Source organism: Muscardinus avellanarius, assembly GCF_963383645.1.
Source record: "Muscardinus avellanarius genome assembly, chromosome: 17".
NCBI classification, from domain to species: domain Eukaryota; kingdom Metazoa; phylum Chordata; class Mammalia; order Rodentia; family Gliridae; genus Muscardinus; species Muscardinus avellanarius.
Window position 1 is genome coordinate 64374939 of NC_137803.1, and position 21836 is coordinate 64396774.

The window sequence follows — 21836 nt, forward strand, 5'->3', positions numbered from 1 at the left end:
TACGGGGCTTCTGGAAGCCCTTCTGCCTCCGGGCTACACTCCCACACCTATTTTATATTTTTATTTGGAAACAGGGTCTCTTAAGCCAGCGAGACCCGCGCAATCCTCCTGTCTTTGCCTCCCAAGCACAGGGATTACAAGCGTGCCCACCACGCCCAGCAGTCGGTGCTTCTTTTTGAATGAATGGTGGCTTCACAGAATGTGCTGCCATTCCAGTGTGGACTCTAACAGTGTCCTATTTCTTAATATATTAGTCTTGCTTGATAGCTAAGTGATAATGTTAGTATTCTCATGCCTGTGTAGTCTTAATTTTTTTTTTTTTTTTTTTTTGGTAGTGGTACTGGGGATGGAACCCAGGGGCATTTGACCTTGACCTCTGAGCTGCACCCCCAGCTCTATTTTTTTTTTTTTAATTCTTTATCTTGAAACAGTCTCACTAAGTTGCAGAGGGCCTCACTAAGTACCCGAGGCTGGCTGCGAACCTGCGATCCTCCTGTCTTAGCCTCTCAAGTACTGGGATTACAAGTGTGCTCTATCATGCCTAGCTAGTCTTAAATTTTTAAGTAGAGAATTTGCTTTCTAAGAAAATTACAGTTTATGTGTTATGATTTAGTTTGTATTCTAAGCCTGTCTTACATAATAATTAGGCATTAGCTCTGATGAGGATTTTATAACTGGCTTAAATTGATTTAAAATCACTTTAGAGGCTTTTAATTTATTTTTGTAAGCTAGTGACTCATAATAAGCCTTTGATACACAGGAGAATGACCTACAGCAAATACTTGGGGATGGGCAACTTTAGAAAAAAAAGCACTTGGTTAGGCTCCAAGGATCGTGGAAGTGAACTTGCGTAGCACTCTGTGCAGGCCCCCAGATTAGAGTTGTTTTCCTGGATTTTGAATTTATGATTGTACAAAAGAAACACAGTCATTAGAAGCCGTGCTCCAGATTTTGAGGCTGATTTTTTTTTTTTTTGTGGGTCTGGGGGTGGAACCCAAGGGCATTTGACCTCCAAGCTACACCCCTGCCCTATTTTTTATTCTTTATTTTGAAACCGAGTCTCACTGAGTTGCAGAGGGCCTCACTAAGTAGCTGAGGCTGTCCGTGAACCGCGATCCTCCAGGTCTCAGCCTCCCAAATGCTGGGATTACAAGCGTGCGCCACCATGCCCGGCTTGATCTTTTTTTTTTTTTTGGTGGTACTGGCGTTCCTGGAAGCCCTTCTACTTCCGGGCTACACTCCCAGACCTATTTTTATTTTTTTTACTTGGAAACAGGGTCTCTTAAGCCAGCGAGGTGGCTTCGAACCTGCACAACCCTCCTGTCTCCGCCTCCCAAGCGCGGGGATTACAAGCGTGCGCCACCACGCCTGGCTGATCTTTTGAGGTGGCATTGTGTGATGGGACCCTCTCGCGATGCTGGCTAGAGCAGTACGTCCTGAGCCGGCAGCGACATGGACCCTCTGCAGCGTGCGTTGTTGCTGACTGGGATGTTGGGCAAGTTAGGTGGGTCAGGGCACTTCTGACTTGGCGATGGGTCTAGCAGGTTGTAACCCATCATGGGTCAGGGAGCCTCCATGTGTCTTGGGTGTCCACTGCCTTTCTTCTCCCAAGTGCGGCAGGCCTCCAGGGTGAGGCGCGGCTGTGCAGAGGCTCCCGAGGAGCTCGGTCAGGCGGCCGGCCCCTCCCGTGCCCAGCGTGTGTTGCCATTCCTGGCGGTGTGGAGTGCCGATCAGTGCCTTGAGGCGGATGTGGGCAGGAGCTACAGCTTTGCAAGGAGATGAGCCGGGACTCCTGGCTCGGAAGCTGTGGCGGTGCTGCAGAAGGGTCGCTGGGCTCAGGGTCTGCAGTTCCTCACTGATGGATTGTGCGGATATTGCAGAATGTGATTCTACCATGTTGATTTAATAGGTTACTAGTGTGGCACATTTCAAAAGCCCTTCCAGTGACTTCAGCTAAGGGACGCCAAGTTGCTGACAGCTTGTCATTATCTCTGAAGAAGGGGAATCCCACTGAGTCCTTCTCTTTACTGAAGTGCTGGTCCAGGACAGTGATGTCTTCTGGGCTCGTTTGAGTGCTAACCATCCTGTGCTCATGGCTGGACGCCTGGTACCTGCAGCCGGTCATCGTTACGTCCCTCACATAGACTGCTGATGGACGGGCCATTCGCCTATCAGTGAATTCAAATTCAGCACATCGCACACTTGACACACCTACAGCGGAATCCTGATTTCCCTGTACTCCATCAAGACCAAGCCTTGGAGTCACTTTAATTCTTAACACCTACCCCCTGACCTGTGGGCTGATGCTCTTGGTCCTCCTGTCGGTGTTAACTGGAAACTACCTTGGCTGCTGCGCGTCTTCCCTGCCTCCTCCCCTGGCGTCCACTCTCGGCCATGGGCAGAGGCTTCCATCCGCAGCCCTGTCTTCATCTGCCCTCCAGTCACCCTCGCTGGCTCCCCTCCTCCCTAAGACCAAGGGCAAAGTCCTTTCTGCTGCCCCCGCGCTGTGCTGCGGCCGCTCCTCAGCTCACTGCTCAGCAAGCCACGCACGCCCTCTCAGGCGGGCCTGCGCACGGCTGCTCCTCCTGCCTCTCTTCCAGATGGCCAGCCTGCCGCTGCCCTTTGCCCTCCTCCAGATGCCCCCGGGCGGCCATCCGCTGCCTACACTGCACACGTCCTTCCTCGGGGGCCCCGGCGCCCTCCGACGCACGCGTAGGGCAACTTGCTCACCTCCCCTCTTCTGGAGTGGAGGCTCCTCCCAGGCTCGCCGCGACGCCACTGACTGTGGTGCTGGGAGAGTAACTGCATCTTCAGAGCCTCTTCACCTGCCAGGTCAAGAGGGCGAGAGGATACTAGATGGCAGTATGCTGTTCAGAGTTGCTACCTTGACTGACATTCCTGCCGTGAGTCTGTATTAAGGCCAAGGAAATCATGGCCCACGTGTGACCACCTCGCAAGCTCGGTACAGGGCCAGGAGCACATGGGAGGAGCCTGGCTCGGGAAAGGGCGCTGGGCCTGTGGCCCTACCCGAGCGAGCGCTGAGCCTCGGCCCCTCCTCTCTGTCTCTCTCTCCACTCTCTGTCTCTGTTTCTGTCTCTGTTCTCTGTCTCTCTGTCTCTCTCTGTCTCTGTCTCTTCTGCTCCTCACAGCTCCAGGGCTTGCGGTGGCCATGTCCTCCTCTCCACTCCAGGCTGGGGGTGGGGTGGGGAGGGTATGAAACACACACCACTGTGTTTTCCATTTGAATAGTGTTTATGGCCCAATACTGGGATATATTATAACTTCTTATGGGAAAAATAATGCCTAGTTTGCAGACTTTACTGAAAGAAAAGTGGAACATGGCTTACTCAGTAGTTAGAGGGCCTCTAGGATGACTTTCCAGTTACATACAGGAGAGCTACAGGAAGGAGGTGGAATTAAAGTGCTCCTGGATTCAGCTCCTCCTGAGTATACTTAGGATGTATCCAACCCTCTAAGAATGACAAGCTTTTTTTCTTCAGCAACAAGTTTGCCTCATGAAGACAAGTTGTACATGAACAAAAGATGGGCATGTTTGTGTTCAGGATTGTTGCATTCAGCTACTCTGTAGCCGGAGGTAACTTGATTCTGACCTGGATCCTGCTCCCTCTCTGATGCAGAAGGATCGGGGAGGTGATGGCTGCCACTCGGGGAAAGCCAGAAGGAGCTGGCAGCCGGGTGCCACAGCTGCCGGTGCCCTGCCTCTTCTTGGCCCAGGCTTGCTTGTTTGTCTTTTCAGTTCGGCACTGAAGCTTTATTGAGAGGTGTCAAACAGGAAAAGCATGTGGAATGGGCGAGTTGTACCTGAGAGCACAGGAGGCTGCGGGGCATACTTTACAGTCCTGTCAGTTCCTGCGCCCTAGGGGAAGGTCGCAGGAAGAGTAGCGCCACCTGTCCTGGACCCCGGCAGGCTGCCTGCGGCCCTCAGCTGGGGTGGCGTCCAAGGTCAGGAGCGCCTCCGGTGGCTCTCCTCCAGCTCAGCTCCCTGTGGCTGTGTGGAGCCCAGCCGTGCAGTGGGCAAGCGAGGAAGCAGGCCTGGGCCTGGGTTCAGGTCTGTTCCTACCTGCTCTAATGAGCTCAATCTCAGTCTCTATCTCTAGAGCCAAGGAGGGAGGACACAGTATGCATGATACTCATTCAGTAGCACTCAAGTATGATAATGCACAAAAATAGCAGAACACTGCCAGCTGTTATGAAAATCCAAGCTGTGTTTCTTTCACTTGATCTCTTTTTACATATGTGAGTTAACATGTAAATGACTGCCCATGATCTTCACCGGTGCTGACACTTGATCTCTTTTTACATATGTGAGTTAACATGTAAATGACTGCCCATGATCTTCACCGGTGCTGACACGACTGGTCACCTCGGGCCAGTGGGAGGGTGTTTGTGTCTTGAAACAGCAGCTTTTGTAATGAAGCCTAAATACATCTAAAGTGGTAAATGAAGTTTAAGGTTAAGCAGGGATAAAACTGCAATTGAAAGCTTAAGCTGGGCGTGGTGGTGCGTGCCTGTGATCCCAGTGCCTGAAAGGCTGACAGGAGGCTCGCAGGTTTGAAGATAGTCTCAGCAAGTAGTGAGACTCTCACCTACCTAGCAAGACCCTGTTTCAAAATAAGAAGAAAATCAGGCTGGGGGCGTAGCTCAGAGTGCCTCTGGGTTCATCCCTCCGCAACACTCTCACACACTCACACACACACACAACACACTCACACACAAAAGCTTACTGATAGAACTCAAATTGTAGGTTTCCAGAGTTTTGAGTCAATGTGCCTGAAAGAATGATTAGTAGGTCATCACTAGGAAAGGAGTAAAAGACGCGGAGCCGTGAAGCGGCGGGAGCAGCCCGTGGAGGTTTTTAAGTGAAACAAGAGAGTGCTTGTGAGGTGGAAAGTGGAGCCAGTGATTTTCCAGCTCAGAGCCACAGCCTCTGGTGGCAGGATCAGGATTTAACCACTGGCTTTGAAAGAAGCAGGATTTAGTTTAGGAAGCATAAACCCCAGCAGGTGCACGGGCACACGCCCCGACACTGGTGCTTGGGAGGCTGAGACAGGAGGCCTTTGCGTTGAGCTGGGCTCTCCCTAGCCCAACCCGGCAGCTGACGACTCCAGTACGTTGGTGAGGGCAGCAGGTCTCCAGAGGGTGCCCCGTGGTCCCTGCCTCCCCGTGGTCCCTGCCTCCCTGTGATCCCCGGCCTCCCCGTGTCCCTGGCCTTCCCGTGGTCCCCCAGCCTCCATGTGGTCCCCGGCCCTCCCCATGGTCCCTGCCTCCCCGTGATCCCCGGCCTCCCCGTGTTCCTGGCCTTCCCGTGGTCCCCCAGCCTCCCTGTGGTCCCCGGCCCTCCCCATGGTCCCTGCCTCCCTGTGATCCCTGCCTCCCCGTGTTCCTGGCCTCCCTGTGGTCCCCGGCCCTCCCCGTGGTCCCTGCCTCCCTGTGATCCCCTGGCCTCCCCGTGTTCCTGGCCTTCCTGTGGTCCCCGGCCCTCCCCATGGTCTCTGCCTCCCTCTGGTCACTGGCCTCCCTGTGGTCCCCTAGCCTCCGGCCTCCCTGAGGTGTTTTTTTTTTTTTTTTTTTTTTTTTTGGTACTGGGGGTGGAACCCAGGGGCTTTCTACCTCCGGGCTACACTCCCAGACCCATTTTTATACTTTATTTGGAAACAGGGTCTCACTAAGTTGCTGAGAGCCTCACTCTGGCTGAGGCTGGCTTCAGACCTGCGCGATCCTCCTGTCTCAGCCTCCCAAGTGCTGGGATTACAAGCGTGCGCCATCATACCCGGCCTTTTGTGGTTCTGATGAGTCCGAGGGAGGGAGGGCCTGTGTGCGGCTTGCGGAGCTCTCCGGGCTCACCAGCGTGCTCACGGCCATCCGATCAAACCTGGCCCCTTACCTTTGCTTTGGCTGGCTTTCAGCACTGTTACTTGTGTAGAATTTATTTAGCGTTTGGAACCACATTAGAACTCTGCAGGTCATGTCTTACTATAGACCAGGCAGCTGAAAGCAGGGTAAGCTTTGCGGCTTTTTGTTTTTTTCTTGAGAGTCGCAAAGCCTACTAAATGGAGAATTGGAATCCAGTACTCTGTCCACTTCGTCCATCTGTCCAGTGCTGCTTGTGCATACCCACTCCTCAGCCGCACAGCGTTAGGTGCTGCCTGCTCAGTCCTGGCTCTGCTGGCCGTGTGACCTTGAGCGTGTCCTTTCCTAATCAGAAGGAAGCGGGGCGAGAGCCATGTCCCTTGAAGGCAGGGCTCCTGATGTCGTCCCATGGAGCTTGGCGTACTTGCTGCATGCAGTGCCTGCTCAGTAAATGTTTACCGTCCCTGTAACACAGTTTTAGGCAATAATACTTTTGTGTGTGTGTGTGTGGAATTGGGGGTGGAACCCAGGGGCTTTTCTACCTCAGGGCTACACTCCCAGAGCTATTTTATAATTTATTTGGAAACTGGGTCTCACTAAGTTGCTGAGATCCTCACTAGTAGGTGAGGCTGGCTTCGAACCCGTGCGATCCTCCTGTCTCAGCCTCCCAAGCGCGGGGATTACAAGTATGTGCCACCACGCCCGGCTGCCAATAATACTTTAAGGGCCTAGAGTCATGAATTGTTTTTGTGTGTGTAGGTTTGTGGTACTGGAGTTGGAACCCAGGGAGATTTACCTTTGAGCTATACCCTAGCCCTATTTTACTCTTTTATTTTGAAACAGAATCTTACTAAATTGTAGAGGATGTCTGCAGACCTGTGATCCTCCTGTCTCTGCCTCTCAAATACTAGGATTACAAGTATGTACCAACACCCCCATCTCTGAAATAATTTTTGTGTGTGTGTGGTACTGAGGGTGGAACCCAGAGACTTCCTACCTCCAGGCTACACTCCCAGACCTATTTTCTATTTTATTTGGAAACAGGGTTTCACTAAGTTGCTGAGAGCCTCATGAAGTAGCTGAGGCTGGCTTCGAACCTGTGTGATCTTCCTGTCTTAGCCTCCTGCACGTGGGGATTACAAGCGTGTGCCACCACACCCGGCTCTGAAATAATTTTAAAGAGAGAGTTAAGATACAGTCTTTCTCAACATATCTACCTTGTAATTTTCCTGCCTGGACTCAGAAGGTAAACAGAGAGCAGTGATTATCAAATTTGTTCAGGAACCAGCCATGGTAACACACCTATAATCCCAGTAGTTGGGAGACTGAGACAAGAGAATTGTAGGTTAGAGGTCAGCCTCAGCAACTTATTGAGACCTTATTTCAAAATAAAAATAAAATAGAGCTGGGTGTGTAACTCAGAGGTACAATGCCCCTGGGTTTAATTCCTAGTATATACATACAAAAAAAAAATGATTCAGGGGACGGCGCTGCCATACTTGTTTTAGAATATACTGTAAACTGTCGTCTAAACTAGAAAGAGTGACAGTACTGACTCTCCGTGATACAAATCGCTGACAAGGTCCACATCGTAAAGGCGCTGCGGAGGTGACCCGGCCGCTCTAAGTCAGTTTTACTCTCAGGTCGCGGTTGTCACCGACCAGCGAAAGTGCAGCAGACGCCCAGCCGGCAGGAGACCTCGGCGGCTGGAGTCACCCCACCAGGGTGAGGGCACCACTGGGTGGAGAGCCCTGTTGCCTCAGAATAGCGCGTGGGCCTGTCGGCCGGGTTGCTCGTGGAGATAGATATACCAGGTGAGACTCGTGATAGCAAAACACCTGCCCTGTCACATTTGAAGTTAAAATTTGTGAAAGTAATATAGAAACAAACTCACACAGTGTAGAAACAAATGCTTGCCCAGTTCTTCCAATCTCACTGGCCAGCAGTAACTGCTAAAAATTCAATATTTTTCTAGAAAAATTTTTGGACATTTTATTTATTTATTTAGTGATACTGGGGGTGGAACCCAGGGGTTTTCTACCTCTGGGCTATACTCCCAGACCTATTTATTTGGAAACAGGGTCTAAGTTGCTGAGAGCCTAAGTAGCTGAGGCTGGCTTCGAACCTGTGCGATCCTCCTGGCTCAGCCTCCCAAGCGCTGGAATTACAAGCGTGCGCCACCGCACCTGGCAATGGACATTTTAAATTACTTTATTTATTTTGCTGTACTGGGGATGGAACCCAGGGGCATTCTACCTCTGAGCTCCACCCCCCTGCCCTGTTTTTTCTTTATTCAGCTCGCTTCCTGGGCTGCTGGCCTTCCCAAAGCCACTGAGCTACCTGATCCTTTTACCTACCGAAGATTTGTGACTCACGAGGCAAATGCCCCCTTTTACTAGCAGTATGCATGTAACTTAAAAGCTGCGCTATTTTCATACCTGCCGAACAACAGAAGATAACTTTGGTGAGACAGGAAATCTGCTTTTTACTTAGCTCAAGGTCAACAAATTTTAGAAAATTATTTCAGTTATCGGGGAGATAATCCAATAAAACACTAAATCTTAGCCAGGCAAAGTGGCACACTCCTGCACCGCAGCCCTATTCTTATTTCTATTTTTTTTTTTTTTTGAATTGGGGTCGCACTAGGTAAATGGGAATCTCACTACTTGCTGAGGCTGCCCTTGAACTTGTGACTCTCTCCTCTCAGCTCCCAAGTACTGGGACTACAAATGTGTGCCACCACCCTGGCTCCATTTGTCAGTACTTGGGAGGCTGAGACGGAAGGATCACAGGCTCAAGGACAAGTCAGCAACTTAGCAAGGTCTTCTGAAACTTAGTGAAACCATTTCAAAATAAAAAATAAAACAGGGCTGGGGGTGTGGCACAAAGGCAGAACGTCCCTGGGTTCAATATCCTGTATTACAAAACAGTAAAGAAAAACCTAAAACAACAACACAAAAACAGAACAACACTGAATCTGACAGCTTCATTCATTAGTGTACCTGTTTAACTGTGACTCGTGAGTATTTTATTTTATTTTTTTTTTTTTTGTGGTACTGGGGCTGGAACCCAGGGGCTTTCTACCTCCGGGCTATACCCCCAGACCTATTTTATACTTTGTTTGGAAACAGGGTCTCACTAAATTGCTGAGAGCCTCACTAAGTAGCCGAGGCTGGCTTCGAACCTGTGTGATCCTACTGTCTCTGCCTCCCAAGCGCGGGGATTACAAGCGTGCCCACCACGCCCGGCTGTCCCCATATTTTCTGATGGGCTTCAAATCTGCAGTCCTGCTGTCTTAGCCTCCCAAGTACTGGGATTGCAGGCATGAGCCTGGCAAGCCTTAGTTTTTTAGTTTAACTTTTGCTCTTTAAAATAAAATAATGCTTATTCTGTTAAGGGTTAAAATCCTCACACTCCAGTGTTGTGTGTGAGCAGGTGCATGTCTCTTCCATTGGCTGGTTCATCATAGCATTCAATCTTCATCTTTTTTTTAATCAGTTTTGGGGAAGATGTTTTGGGTTTTCCTCTTATGGCTGGGGACACGTCATTTTTGCCTGGTAAATTATTATTATTATTATTATTTTTTGGTGGTACTGGGGTTCCTGGAAGCCCTTCTACCTCCGGTCTACACTCCTAGACCTATTTTACATTTTTATTTGGAAACAGGGTCTCCTAAGCCAGCGCGCGCGGCTGGCTTCGAACCTGCGCGGTCCTCCTGTCTCTGCCTCCCAAGCGCGGGGATGACAGGCGTGCCCACCACGCCCGGCTAGCCTTGTAAATTAAATAGTATTAGTTTTAGCCAAAACTTTTGGTGTATTTTGAGATGATGTTTGGTGCTTATAAGTTTATAATCTTTTTTTCAGATGTTCCTTTTAGCCTTTCAAAATACTGTTTTCCTTAAATTCATTTTCCTTTTTGGGTAGCAAGCTGAGCTTTCTTTCCATTTGTATTTTCCATCTTTTTCTTTAAGCCTTTCTGGGCTTTGTTTTGGTGTCTTGTAGGAGATGGTATGTTGCTAGGCTCTCTCTCTCTTCCTACCATCTGATCTCAGAGCCTGTCTTTAATAGGCATGTTTCCTTTATTGCGATTTCTGATGTGTTTAGTTTTTACCATATTGTGCATTTTTCATGTTTTTCTTGGATCTCCTTTGCCTTGCCTTCCTAGAAAATCATTTTCAGCAATCCTGGGCTGGCATTCCCGCATGGAAACATTCCCCTGGAATGGTGAGGCTGCGTCCGCCGTGAGAAGCTGTGCTCCAGCTTGCCGGGGCCTCTGTGTGCTGTCGTTGAGTCTGACCCTGCCGCTGTGTGGTGAGGGAGGTCCGTCAGTGTCACCACTGCACCCTCAGGTCCAGGCACAGTGCCTGTGGGCACTGCAGTAACATTGCAGCGGGGAGGTGCTCGTGTGCATTTCAGTGAGTGAGTAGGTAGATGAAGGAATCGCCATCATTCAGGTAATCTAGACAGCTTAGGAAATACCGACACCTGGCCTCCATTCTTAGATGTTGACTTGATAGGTCTGATATGGAGTCTGGATTCATGTTGGTACACAAACAAAAATTTTCCTCCAATGATTTATCAAATAGATTTGGAAGAATCTGGTGTTTCATGGACTTTTCTCTCTTGAGACACATTTGTGACTTTTTGCATTGAGCACGGTGGTCTGTTTGTCTTCTTAATGCATGACTGCAGCGTCCCCAAAGCAGAGGAACACACCACAAGTTTAGCTTTTGGCCGTTATTGTTCAGTGCTGGAGGTTGAACCCAGGGGCGTCTGCCTCCAGGTTACATCCTCAGCCCTATTTTTATTTTATTTTGAAATAGGGTTTCACTAAATGTGGAGGGCCCCCCTAAGTTGCTGAGGCTGGCTGTGAACCTGTGATCCTCCTATCTCAGCCTCCCAAGTACTCACAGGGCGCACTACCACGCCTGCTGCTGTGGTTTTTAAGATGGTGGATAATTGGTCATCACCATTTGGGTAGCACCAAAGCAACCATGTTAATTTTTTTTCTCTTATTCTTTTTTTGCGGGTCTGGGGATGGAACCCAGGGGCATTCTACCTCCAAGCTACAATCCTTGCTCTGTTTTTTATTCTTTATTTTGAAACAGGGCCTCACTATGTAGCTGAGGCTGTGTGTGAACCATGATCCTCTGGTTTCAGCCTCTCGAATGCTGGGATTACAAGCATGAGCCACCATACCCGGCTTTTTCTCTTATTCTTTAAGCTTTTTTATATCTTTTTTTTTTTTTTTTTTTCAGTACTGGGGATTGAACCCAGGGGCATCTACCTCTGAGTTACACCCTCAGCCCTAGTTTTTTTTTTATCCTTTATTTACATACATTTATTTATTTGCCTGTTTGTTTGTTTGTTTGTTTATTTTTGCTGTCCTGGGGCTGGAACTCAGGAACATTCTACTTCTAAGCGACACCCTCAGCCTTCTTTTTATTTCTTTATTGGAACCAGGCTCTCAGTGAGTTGCAAAGGGCATAAGTAGCTGAGACTGTCCACGAACCACAATCCTCCTGTCTCAGCCTCCGAAACACTGGGATTATAAGCACGTGCCACCACGCCCGGCTCCTTTATTTTGAAATAGGGTCTTGCTGAGTTGTGGAGAGCCTCACTCAGTAGTTGAGGCTGGCCGGGAACCTCACCCTTCCCTTTTGGCCTCCTAAGTACTGAGATCACAAGCAGCCACCACGCCCAGCTCTCCATCTGTTCATCGCTGTGTCTGAGACGTTTTGCTGGACACACTCGGGCAAACAACAAAAAGTTGTCAGCAGTATTAGTCACTGGGAGTAGCCAGAGAGGATTGGAGCATGGGCTGAAGGTCTGGACAAGAGATCTTAAGCTTTTTTCCTTTTCCTAAAATACTGATTCTCTTAGTTGACCTTTATGGTGATTTTATAGGTTTTGAAATTGACTTACATGCAAAGAACTTAATTTTTACTTTGGTCCGCTCTGATGTTTTATTTGAGTTGAGTCATCTATGGAGTTAGCGCGCTGCAGGCCTTCAAGGACTAAGTAAGCACGACCCGTTCACAGTGGCAGACAGTTGTCAGTGAAACCTGTGGCGGAAGAAGTCGCCGGTCGAGCTCTTCGTCTGTGGTCTGAAACGAGGCGCTGAGCGTATCAGGTGTTCTCCCAGAGTGAACTTGTTTTGTAATACACTTGAGGAAAAATATTAGTGGCAATGATATTTTCACATTGATTATTTTAGTAAAAATAATGTGACTTTGCTTCTTGAATGTACATCTTTTCATCACTCTTACATTGGCTAACCTTCCAGTGCCTTGGCTCTCCTGTTTCCACATGGAAATTAGACTTTGCGTAGTGGAGCTCTAGTTAGTGGTTACTACTCACGTGCTTTAGGCAACTTAGATGAAGGTCACTTCAGTTCAGAGTACTGTAGCGATAATGTGTTGAATAAGTGGTCTCAGGACTTTCTGCGGAATAACTCGGGGTCACGCGTTTAAATGCCGACTGCTCTGCGCTCCGTGCTACAGGCCGCGCTCGGTGTTTTCCTGGGCATGCCCAGTCCCACCCGTGGGCTCTCAGGTCCTTTTACTTCTCAGTTGGCCTGGAAGCTCGGGCGGATGTGCTTGCCTTGGCTCAGCAGGTGTGCTCGCGAACCTGCCGCGTGTGTGCAGGGCTTCGAGCTGGGAACAGGAGGCGGGCGGGGTGTGTGCGGCCTCCGTGGGTAGAGGGCCGTCTGGAAGTAAGCGAGGTAAGTCTGCTCTCAGAAGAAGTTCCACTTTCCTTGCCTTCTACAGGTCTGCTGGTAGAGAATCACGTCACATGGGGCTGGTGGCGCAGCCTGTGAGGCTGAGACGGGAGGATCACGGGTCGCAGCTACCCTTGCCAACTCAGCGAGGCCTTCAGCAACTTAGCGAGACCCTGTTTCTAACTAATATACTCTATGTGTGTGTGTCTGTCTATATGTTTATAGACACGCACACATAACATAATGAAGTCAGGTCCATTCATTTCCTACAAATGGAAATTTGTGGTTTTTCTTTATTGCTGAGTAGAACTCCATTGTGAGTCTTCCCAGTCTTGTAATTCATTAGTCTGTTGATGGAGACCTAGGTTGATTCCGTACTGGCTGTTGGGAATTGTGCTGCCATGAACGTGGGCATGCGTGAATCACCGATGGTGTTCTGACTTGAGTCCCTTTGGAGAGACACCCAGGAGTGGCGGGTGTAGTGGGTCCATTCCCACTCTCCGAGGAATCTCCACACTGGTCTCCATAGCGACTTCACTCGTTGGCAGTTACCGATACTGTACAGACTTCCTATTTCCCACATCTTCGCCAGCATCCCTTGTGGTCTGAATTTTTGATGATGGCCCTTCTAGTGGGGGCTAGATGGGAATCTTAGTGTAGTTTTTATTTGCATCTCCCTGATTGCTGATGATGTTGAAGATCTTTTAATATATTTATTGGCCGCTTGTATTTCTTTTGTGAAGTGTTTAGTTCAGTTGCTTATTACTTGATTTACTTGTTTTTTTAGTGTGAGGTCTTTTAAGTTTCTTGTGTATTCTAATTATTAGTCCTCTATCAGAGGGGTAGCTGGCAGAGACCTTCCATTCTGCAGGCGGTCTCTTCATTGTCTAGGCTCTCTTTAGACTCTTTTATTTAATTTGGCTTTTCAAATCATTTTATTAACCCCACCATACAAAAGACTTCACGCCCCTGTCTCTGCCACCCACCTTGGTTTGAGAGTAGTGGTGAGGCCTGGAGAGCGAGTGGGCTCTCTGTAGACTCCTGGGGGTTCCTTTGCTGAGCAGAAGCTGTCATTGAATGCAGCCATTTTCTGGGGAGTCTTTTTGAGACTGGAGATTGAGCCCAGAGCACCACACCTGCAAAGCAAGTGCTCTGCCACTGAGTCGCTCCCTGGCCCCTGAATGCACCCATTTATCAGTTCTTGTTTTAGTCCTGAGCTTTGGGGTCTTGAGGGAGTTTACCAGTGCCTGTTGGAGTGTCGGTCCTGTGCCTTCCTCTAGTAACTTCAGAGTCTCTGATCTCATTCTGGGTATTTTGGTCCATCCTAAATTGGTGCTTTTGCAGGATGAGAGGTTGGGGCTTAATTCCACTTTTCTATAAATGGATAACCAGTTTTCCCAACACTGTTGAAAAGGCTGTCTTTTCTCCATTGTATGTTTTTGGCACCTTTGTCAAAAATCAACTGGCTCTAAGTGTGTGGCTTTGTTTCTGTATCTTTTGTTCCATTGGTGTACATGCCTGTTTTGTGACAATACCATGCTGTTTTTATTATGATATCTCAGTATAATTTGTTTTGGTGGTACTGGGGGTGGAACCCAGAGGCTTTCTACCTCCGAATTTTTTTTTTTTTTTTTTTTTTTTTTGAAACAGGGTCTCACTGCGTTGCTGAGAGCCTCACTGAGTAGCTGAGGCTGGCTTCGAACCTGCGCGATCCTCCTGTCTCAGCCTCCCAAGCGCGGGGATGACAAGCGTGCCACCACGCCCGGCTATAGATTGATTTTGTATCCTCTACGTTGCTGACTTTATCAGATCTAGAAGTCTTCTGGTTGAGGTTGTTGGCTTTTCTAAGTATGAGATCCTGTCATCTGCAAACAGATAGTTCCGGTTCTTTTTCTGTTTTATTCCCTTGATTGCCTTTTCTTGCATTATTGGTCTGGCTCAATATGGAAAAGGAGTGGTGAGGCCGGCATGGTGGCACCCGCTTGTGTGTAATCCCAGCATTCGGGAGGCTGAAGCAGGAGGAACGTGGTTCGCGGACAGCCTCATCTACTCAGCGAGGCCCTTCACAACTCAGACCCTGTTTCAAAAAAACGCCGGGCATGGTGGCGCACGCTTGTAATCCCAACATTTGGGAGGCTGAGACCGGAGGATCGCAGTTCGTGGACAGCCTCAGCTAATTAGTGCGGCCCTCTGCAACTCAGTGAGACCCAGTTTCAAATTAAAAGAATAAAAATTAGGGCAGGGGGTGTAGCTCGGAGGTTGAATACCCCTGGGTTCTGTCCCCAGACCTGCCCCCCAAGAAAAAAATTTAAAAAAGAGGCCAGGCGTGGTGGTGCACGCTTATAATCCCCGCGCTTGGGAGGCGGAGACAGGAGGATCACACAGTTTTGAAGCCAGCCTCCCTGTCTTAAGAGACCCTGTTTCCAAATAAAAATATAAAATAGGTCTGGGAGTATAGCCCGGAGGTAGAAGGGTTTCCAGGAACTCCAGTACCACCCCCAAAAAATAGGCTGGGGTGTAGCTTGGAGGTAGAATGCCCCTGGGTTCCACCCTCAGTACCAAAATAAATAAATAAATAAATAACAGAAAAGAAAAGAAAAATTAGACAAGTTGAGGGTATGGATAGGAGGCAGTATGTCCCTAGGATTGGTCCCCAGGACCACACACACCAGCACTCGGGAGGCCGAGACGGGAGGATCGCGGTTCGTGGCCAGCCTCAGTTGCTTAGGGAGGCCCTTTGCAACTCGGTGAGACCTTGCTTCAAAATAAAGAACAAAAAATAGGGCTGGGGGTGTAGCTTGGAGGTGGAATGCCCCTGGGTTCCATCCCCAGTACAGCAAAAAAGTAAACAAAATGCTAGTGATGTGTATTCAAAACCGGGGTGCAAGGCTGATTTTACAAATGAATACATGTACCTTATTACATAAATAGAATTAAGGACAAAAACCACACGATCATCTCGATAGATGCTGAAAAAGCTTGACAAATCCAATACCCAGTCATGTTAAAAACACTGCAGAATGCCGGCCGCGCTTGGGGGGTGAAGACAGGAGGATCGCGGAGGTTCTAAGCCAGCCTCGCTGGCTTAAGATACCCTTTTTCCAAATAAAAATATAAAAAAATGAGTGTCTGGGAGTGTAGCCGGGAGATAGAAGGGCTTCCAGAAAATTGGAACAGAAGGAACTTACTACAACATCATAAAAGCAATATACAATAAACCCAAAGGCAACATCATATTGAATGGGGAAAAACGACAGAATTTCCTTTAAAATCAGGAACAAGACAAGAATGACTACTATCACTACTCCTTTCCCTTTTTATCTTTTTTTTTTTTTTTTTTGCGGGTCTGGGGATGGAATCCAGGGGCATTCTTCCTCTGAGCAACACCCTCAGTCCTAATTTATATTCTTTATTTTGCAACAGGGACTCACTGAGTTGCAGAGGCCTCACTAAGCAGCTGAGGCTGTCTGTGAACCGTGCTCCTCTGGTCTCAGCCTCCCGCGTGCTGGGATGATAGCGTGCCCGCCACGCCCGGCCCAGTTTGGGTTTTCTGTATCCTCATGGTTAATTTAGATGGTTTGTATGTGCCTAGAAATCTGTGGATTTCATCTGTGTTTTTCAGTTTATTGGACTGTAAAATTTTTTTTTTACAGGGGATGGAACCCAGGGGCATTCTGCCTCCAAGTTACACTCCCAGCCCTATTTTTTATTCCTTTTTAAATTATTTATTTATTTATTTATTTATTTTGGTGGTACTGGGTATGGAACCCAGAGGCTTTATATCACCGGGCTATACTCCCAGACATATACATATACATATATATATATATATATTTTTTTTTTTTGCTACATTCCCAGACCTATTTTATATTTGGAAACAGGGTCTCTTAAGCCAGCAAGGAGGCTGGCTTCAAACCTGCGCGATCCTCCTGTCTCTGCCTCCCAAGCGTGGGGATTACAAGCGTGCGCCACCACGCCCGGTTTTATTTTATATTTTTATTTGGAAACAGGGTCTCACTAAGTAGCTGAAGCTGGCTTCCAACCTGTGTGATCCTCCTGTCTCAGCCTCCTAAGAACTGGGGTTACAAGCATGTGCCAGGCTTCTTATTCTTTTTTTTTTTTTTTTGGTGGTACTGGGATTCCTGGAAACCCTTCTACCTCTGAGCTACACTCCCAGACCTATTTTTATACTTTTGTTAAATTTGGAAACAGGGTCTCTTAAGCCAGCTTGCTTCGAACTTGCAAGATCCTCCTGTCTCTGCCTCCCAAGCAGGGGAGGGAGGATTACAAGCCTGCTCCACCATGGCCCAGCTTTATTCTTTATTTTGAAACAAGTTTTCACTGAATAGCAAAGGGCCTCACTAAGTAGCTGAGGCTGCCCGCAAACCACAATCCTCTTGTCTCAGCCTCCCAAATGCTGGGATTACAAGCGTGCACCACCTCACCCAGCTCCAGACTATAAATTTTTACAGTAGTTTGATGATCTTCTGGATTTCCCCAGTGTCTGGTGATGCCTTCTTTTTTATTTCCTATTTTAGTAATTTTAATGGATTCTCTCTTTTGGTTAGATTGGGTAAGAATTTATCAGTCTTGTTTATCTTCAATTTTTTTTGTTTTGTTGATTTTTCTGTTTTTATTTTTGTCTTATTTTATATATTATATTTATATCAGCCAGGTGTGGTGGTGCACACTTGTAATCCCAGCATTCAGGAGGCTGAGACTAGAGTATCACGGTATGAGGACAGCCTCGGCTACTTAGTGAGGCCCTTTGCAACTCAGTGAGACCCTGTTTCAAAATAAAGAATAAAAAAATAGAGCTGGGAGTACAGCTCAGAGGTAGAATGCCCCTGGGTTCCATCCCCAGTACTGCAAAAACATTTATATGTTTATTATTATATTACATTCACAATTATATTTGTATTATATATTTTATTCTATTTATATATTAGTTTTTTATATTTTTATTGATTTTTGCTATTTCATTGATTTCTGTTCTGATTTTAATTATTTCCTGCCTTCTCTTGGCTTTAGGATTAGTCTCTTCTGGTTTTTCAAGTGCTTTGAGGTGTGCCATTAGCTTGTTTATTTAGTGACTTTCTGTTTTTTCTTATATGGTACTCAATTCTATAAAATTTCTTATGTGGTACTCAATTTTATAAAATTTCCTTTTAAAACCACCTTCTAGTCAGGCATAGTGGTGCATGCCTGTAATCTCAGATCTTAGAAGACTGATACAGGAGGATCACAGGTTCGAGGACAGCCTTAGCAAGTTAGTATGGTTCTCTGCAACTTAGACTATGGTTCAAAATTAAAAATAGGGCTGAGGGTGTGGCTCAAGGGTCTAATGAGCCAGGTTCTAGCCCCAGTAACAGGGTGGGGTGGAGTGATTGGGGACCGCCTTCAGAGTTTTCCATAGATTTTTGTATGTTGCGTATTTTCACTTAATTCCAGGATTTAAAAAAATTTCTCGCCGAGCATGGTGGCGCACACTTGTAATCCCCGCGCTTGGGAGGCGGAGACAGGAGGATCGCACAGGTTCAAAGCCAGCCGTGCTGGCTTAAGAGACCCTGTTTCCAAAAATAAAATAGGTCTGGGAGTGTAGCCCGGAGTTAGAAGGGCTTCCAGGAACCCCGCTACCACCAAAAAAAAAAAAAATTCTCCCCTATGATTCATCTTTATTCACATGTTATTGATCTACATATAATATTTATGAAAGTCTTTTGGCTATTCCAGTTGTTGATATCTTTGTTCATTCTAATCTGATTTGAAAAAATTCAAGGGATTATATTACATTTTTAAAATTTGCTGGTACTTGCGTTGTGGCCAAAAATATGCTCTCTTTTGGCAAAGCTACCATGAGCAGCTGAGCAGATATGTATTCAGGTGTTGTTAAATTGAGTATTGTGTATATATCTGTTAAGTCCATTTCATTTCTAGTGTTCTTTGATCTTAAGAGTCTTTACTGAGTTTTGGAGGGGTTGGAAGATCAGTTTAGTGGTGTGAGAGGTGGGGTAAAGTCTCCCAATATTGTGTTGGGGTCTAGCTGAATCTTAATGTTCCAAAGAATTTGTTTTATAAAAGTGGGAATGCCCACATTTAGGACATAAATTATTGCTATCCTTATATCTTCTTGTTGGATTATTCCTTTTATCAGTAAGAAAAGAACCCCTTTGTCTCTTCTGATCAATTTTGGTTTACAGTTGGTTTTGAAAGCCAGGCGTGGTGGTGCGCGCTTGTCATCCCGGTATTTGGGAGGCAGAGACAGGAGGATCGCAGGTTTGAAGCCAGCTTCAGCAGCTTAGTGATGTTCTCAGCAACTTAGTGAGACCCTGTTCCCCAAAAAAATATAAAATAGGTCTGGAGTTGTAACTTGGAGGTAGAGGGACTTTGGGTTGCATCCTCAGTACAATAAGTAAATAAATTAATAATAAATAAATATAAATAAAAGATAAAGTTGGCTTTGGTGATAAGAGAATTGCTACCCCTGCTTGTTTTCAGTCCCGTTTGCATGGAGTATCTTTCTCCATCCTTTTACCATTAGCTTATGAATAGTCCCGTAAGACTGCTAAGTCACCCGTCAATCACCTCTTACTGTTCCTAGGTTATCGAATCTTTGGGAATTATTATTTATAAAGCACTGGACTATGGCTTGAAGGAGAACGAAGAAAGGGAACTGAGCCCCCCGCTGGAGCAGCTCATCGATCGCATGGCCAACACGGTGGAAGCCGAGGGCAGCAACGACGAGGGCTACGAGGCTGCGGACGAGGGCCTGGACGACGACGAAGAGGACAGGAAGAGAGTGCCGGCCGTCCGGTCCTATCGGGACGTCATGAAGGTGAGCCCAGGGCACTGTGTCGGCGCTGGTTTCTCTGTGTTGTTGCTGTTTTCACTTTGCACCGTGGGGCAGCGGTTCTGCTTTTGGTAGTGATTTCATTGGGCCGACGTGGCCTTTTTGTTGGAGTCATAGCTCTCGGCCACTCCGGGTGCGTCGTGGGCCGCGTGCCCGGGCGTGCCTTCGCCCCGTGCGCATCCGCCTGTGGGATGGAAACTGGCGCCACCTGTGTGCACGAGGCTCCGCCAGCACCTCAGCTGCTGCCGTCCTTTGTTCTCTTGACCCACACAGGAGGATTAACCGTAGTGGGACAAATGAAGTGGCTTGGATGGAGGCTTCTCTTTGAATTTTCTTTATACTTGAAAACCACAACTTCGACAGTGCTAAAGTTACAGAGATTAAAGTTAATACCGATCTGACAAATTAGCCCTATAGTATTCTCCTTTGGTTCATTCTTTAAGTATGTTTTCTTTCTTTGTGGAGATTTTAATGTGTACATATGAGAAGATGTTTTACTTGTATAGGCTATTAATATTGTGTGTGTGTGCTCGTGATTGAAGCCAGAGGCATTCTACCTGTGAGCTGCACTCCCAGCCCAGTTTTATTTCACATTTGGAAACAGGGTTTTGCTAGGTCGATGAGAGTCTCACTACTTGCCAGTTACCATCCCACACACACTTGTTACCCCAGCATTCGGGAGGCTGAGACTGGAGGATCGGGGTTCCCAGACAGCCTCTGCTACTTAGTGAGGCCCCCCGCAACTTAGTGGGACCCTTTTTCAAAATAAAGAATAAAAAATAAGGCAGGAGGTGTAGCTAGGAAGTTAAATGCCCCTTGGTGCCATCTCCAAACCCCCCCCCCAAAAGTCATGTTTTATAGATCAGAGGAAATCTATAAATTTACCAATTACATTCTTAGCTCTGCGTGTGTGTGTATGTGCGCGCGCGTGTGTGTGTTTTTTACTGGGAATTGAACTCAAAAGCATCCTACCTCTGAGAAGTACTCCAGCCCTATTTATTTTTTGTTTTGAAACAGGGTCTCACTAGGTTACTGAGAATCTTGCTACATTGCTGAGGCTGTCTTTGCGCCTGTGGTCCTCCTGTCTCAGTTCCTCCCAAGTACTGGAATTACAGGTATACTCTACTGTGATTGGCTTATTCTTAGCAAGTTCAAAGTTATCATAATCTCACTTTTTTTTCTTGGTTTCCATGCTGATCAAATCTAGCCCATAAAAATTTCTACATTTGTTCTGAATGTTTCTTTTAACTGACAGGAAAAAAGATTGCTAAGACATTTGAGAAGTAAACTGAAATTTTTAAATATAACAAAACCTATTAATAATGATTATAGAGAGATCCATAAGCTTATGGTTTGGTTAGTGGGTTAAAAACCTAAATTAGTAAGTTGACTTACTGACTTCGTTGGAAGAGAAAAAGTTAACTGAAGAAATATTACTACTTTCTTACTGTTGGAACCAGGAAGGCAAATGATATAGAATATTTAGGATCTCGGAGACAATTTGTTTTCAATTCCTAGTGAACAAGACTTATTTAATGTGTCACAAATAGATGCAGTCCTTACCTTATGACTTTTAATTACAATGCAGATGAACAGTGTACCCACTGATCATCAAAGCGAGTTACAGGAACAGTCAGTGTCAGAGCTGGGACTCTGCTTCCCTAACTGGGGCTGAGCTCCCGGCGGGGTGGTGTGCGTACGCAACTCCACGACTTGAGGTGAGGCAGGAGATTGCAGGGAATTGCAGGTTCAAAGCCAGCCTTAGCAACTTAGTGAGACTGTTTGAAAATAAAAATAAAATAGGGCAAGGGGTATAATTTGGAGGTAGAACACCTCTGGGTTCAGAGTACGATACCCCCAAAATGCAACTTCTAAAATATTTTCCTTTCAACTTTAGTGCTTCTTGAGGAACATACTTAAGCAGTGACCTTCCAGAAGTATTAAGAAAGCTGGGCGTGGCGGTGCACGCCTGCAGTCCAGTACTTGGGAGGCGGAGACAGAATCGCAGGTTTGGCCAGCATCAGTAACTTAGCAAGGCTTTTGGTAACTTAGACCCCACTTCAAAATAAAAATCAAATAGGGCTGGGGATGTAGCTCTTCAACTTAGTAAGAACCTGTCTCAAACAAAATAAATAAAGCAGGGGCTCAGGATGTAGCTCAGGGGACGAGCTCCTCTGGGTTCAATCCCCAATAATGAAAGAAGAAGAAATAAAAAAGAGGTGAACTGGGCTCTAAAGACAGGGAAGAGCAGGTAGAAGAGACAGGTTAAGTGACTAATGGCAGTGTCGCTGAATATACTTGATTCCATGGATTGCACTTAGAAACCATATGAATATTTTACCCGATAGAAAATACATCCCCCAGATCCAAATAAAAGTGAACATAGCTCCTCACC

At 47.0% G+C, this 21836-nt stretch overlaps 1 protein-coding gene across 2 annotated transcripts in view; it reads left to right on the forward strand.

The window, feature by feature from the left end:
• SPIRE1 (spire type actin nucleation factor 1) overlaps positions 1–21836 on the forward strand; it is a gene marked incomplete at its 3' end in the record, with an annotated part of 113990 nt that overhangs the window by 36297 nt on the left and 55857 nt on the right. For both annotated transcript variants that reach the window (XM_080714588.1, XM_080714589.1), the window contains exon 3: positions 19193–19426. In XM_080714588.1, the coding sequence (XP_080570714.1) occupies positions 19298–19426 (129 nt within the window). In that variant the 5' untranslated portion in view covers positions 19193–19297. The remainder of the gene's footprint in view (positions 1–19192; positions 19427–21836) is intronic.